General features: G+C 38.6%; 1 protein-coding gene across 1 annotated transcript in view; it reads right to left on the bottom strand.

Annotated features, from left to right (window-relative positions):
* Positions 1–532: 532 nt before the first annotated feature.
* Positions 533–3,040, bottom strand: part of LOC137984861 (alpha-1,6-mannosylglycoprotein 6-beta-N-acetylglucosaminyltransferase A-like) — a 23,326-nt gene continuing 20,818 nt past the window's right edge. The window contains exons 16-18 of the mRNA XM_068832176.1: positions 2,254–2,356; positions 1,286–1,328; positions 533–771 (exon numbers count right to left, since the gene is read on the bottom strand). Of these exons, the coding sequence (XP_068688277.1) occupies positions 573–771; positions 1,286–1,328; positions 2,254–2,356 (345 nt within the window). The 3' untranslated portion in view covers positions 533–572. The remainder of the gene's footprint in view (positions 772–1,285; positions 1,329–2,253; positions 2,357–3,040) is intronic.

Consider the following 3,040-nt stretch of genomic DNA (forward strand, 5'->3'; position numbering starts at 1 on the left):
AGCCAGTGTATGCTTCTGCATCTAGTTGTTAATTAAACCTGTTGTTATGTGGCGTTCTCTTTGCCGTCGTCATGTTCCTTGCTATCTTGCGCAGATGTTTCGTGTCTATCCATCAAGACTTTAAAGGGAAAAAATCGTGATACCTTTTTCGTTTTCGCTATGCAGTGCACAGCAAAAACGACAAATTGTTCTCTCGCGAAAAACAATGGCCTTTGCATTCACATCTAATACACCAGATATGGATTCAGTTTACTTTACGGCAATTTTGATCAGTCGACTACCAAAAGAAATTTCACAGTTTTGCTCGCCGAGTGTACCGATTGTGTTACCCTCATGTATAATCTCACACTCCCATCAATCGAAAGGAACACTGAAAACTTTCAAGAGTTTTCCTAGCACTTTACCTTGCCACTCACATGCGTTTGCTTTGCGTTCGGGATTGGTTTTGTTATCATTGACTGAGTCTGTTGATGTGATTGGCCAAAGCGATTTGTTAGGCTTTGGTTTTACAGCACACAAATAAAAATTTTAGTTCAGGTAAATTGTTAATATTTATTAACACTTCTAAAATTTCAAAAGCAACTTTTACAAAGCCCTATTTGTCCATTTCGGTATTCTCTACAGGGACAAAACCTTTTATATTTCGAATGATGACCAGCACAGCTGTAAAGCAACTTCTGTTTTTGGATCACGCATCTCGCTGTATCTTCTTCAATTGCGGGTGCGACAATACTCTCTTCAGAGATCTTTTCTGCACAGCTAGTTATATTACTGAAAGACAGTGCATAAAAAGCTGTATTTTACTGCTTAATTTAAGAACAATTTAATTTAATTAAGCGACATTTCAATTAATGCAGATGTCAGCGTTCTTTCACTTTTATTTTGTAGCAGTATTTAGCATTGATAAGCTTGTAACAGATCGTATTGTTTATGTTGCATTCCTATAACCGGTTTTAGCTGATGTATCAAAAACATGTTGAGGTCCTTCCTGTAAATGTCGTCACCATAATATAGTTTCAGCAAATTAAAAGAAACTGTTTGAGTCATTTTTGTTCTGTACCCCTTTATACTTATCAATTTATCTAAATGTAACGTTTTTCATTATAATATAGTTAAATGAAATAAATTCAGTATTTTCAGGAGCCAATGCCGCATTGATTGACTGGTTAAGAAGTACAGCCTCTAATACGAACTATTCAAATGACTTTTTGAGACCAATTTCCCTATTATCAAAAACGAAATAACAAAAATTGTCAAACGTTTATAACAAATGTAGAGACAATACCTGGCATTTAAGAGATGAAAATATTCTGGTTCACACGTAAAGCCTACGAAATACAAATCGATAATTTAAAATGGTTTAACGAAATACTCATTTCAGTGTAAGACTTTTTTGTTGAGTTCTTTTTCAAAGTCTTTAAACTCCCGAGTTGGAAGAGAAACTGTTTCACAGGGGAGGCTTAAGGAAGAGGATAAAATGATGCGGATGATAAAGCGAACAAGGAACATCTATCCTCTAATTTACGCCTTTTTTCCTCAGGTCATTTTATTGTATTTTCAATGCTCTGCTTCTATGGTGATTCATTATGTCATCATTTTATTGTTATCCAATTGTTTAGCAAGTTTTTGCCTCAACGACAAGCAAAATCTAGGTCTAATAATAAATGACAAGCAGGCTACTTGGTTAACAGAACCGGTGAAGATCCAATCACTAATACGCTTCGTATCTGTGCAATTGCGATTGAATGGTCCAAATGTTTGACCGAAATGAAGACATGGCACCTTTGCGCTGTTACTGAGTGTTGTATCATGAAGATGCGCCTTGCGGTTTCGACCCCCTGATCTCTTGCTCCAGTTTGGTCTTGCACATGTCAGACGACCGTTAGAAATGTTGGCCGCTTGACCATATGTGACAGACCCTTTCTTCCTCACAACTCAGTCCCGTCCTCCTCGACTAATTAAATTGACTTCGAGCAAATTATATCATGGTAAGAGCTAAAATCGCGACTTTTGCTTTAAAAGTTTGGATTGATGATTTTCAGTGTTACTCCGTCCTCAAAGGATATGCCATTGACTCCACTATTTGATCGTCTGAGCCGTGAAAGTAGTCCTGAGAAGGACTGTTGGAAGTGACTGACGTTTCGACAACCTTAGCGGAATTCATCTTCAGAGTCAACTGACGTTTGGAAATTGTTCGTCTCTCTCAAATGCGGAATTCTGCAGATTATAACAGAATATTGGCTTTCGAATTACCTGCTTTTGAACAAGCCTCTGTGCATGATGTTCCTGCACGCGCTATGGTTATCTCCAACTCACCAGTGTTGCTAGGCCAGTGGTCTGACATGTCACAAAAATTCTATTGATAAGAAAGATGCTTTCTTTCCTTATTCAGTTTTCAGAGCATCTGAATTAGGAAATGAAAAAATTAAACGGAGGGAATGATTATCAGAGAAGGTACGACATTAGGAAAGCTTCAAAGAAGGCGTACGATTTTTTCAGTGTCGTTTCCCACCATCAGGAAGGATCACCACTAACCAACTTGCGTCTGGACGAAGAATCTATTTTAGTGCGTCTTCGAAGACGCACTAAACTGGAAAGTTCGTCCAGACGCATTATGCGTCTAGTGCCCGTCTTTATACTAGACGAATTTAACAGACGCAGAAAAAATGTTTGCCCAAGTTCGTCCAAGACGAATTATGCGTCTCATATAGTTCGTCCCGTCTTTACACTAGACGGATAACATGAGAGACGCATAATTCGTCTGGACGGATTATGCGTCTCTAGTATAAAAACGGCCATTTCAGCGTTAACATCCATTTGCCCTTTGCTTTAGGGTCCGTGCAAACAGACGCACCATTGTTGGCCAACATTGTTCCAACATTGTTGGGTGTTACCTGTTGCGTCTGTTTGCACACCCTGTTGCATGTTGTTGCCTGTTGTTGCGCGAAGTCTGAAACTAGTCAAACTTTTGAGCCAACAACTTTCAACATTTCTTTTTTTCGTGATCACTGAAGCGTAGCACAACAATTATGTGATACCC

The sequence above is a fragment of the Montipora foliosa genome, chromosome 14 (assembly GCF_036669935.1).
Source record: "Montipora foliosa isolate CH-2021 chromosome 14, ASM3666993v2, whole genome shotgun sequence".
Lineage (NCBI taxonomy): Eukaryota > Metazoa > Cnidaria > Anthozoa > Scleractinia > Acroporidae > Montipora > Montipora foliosa.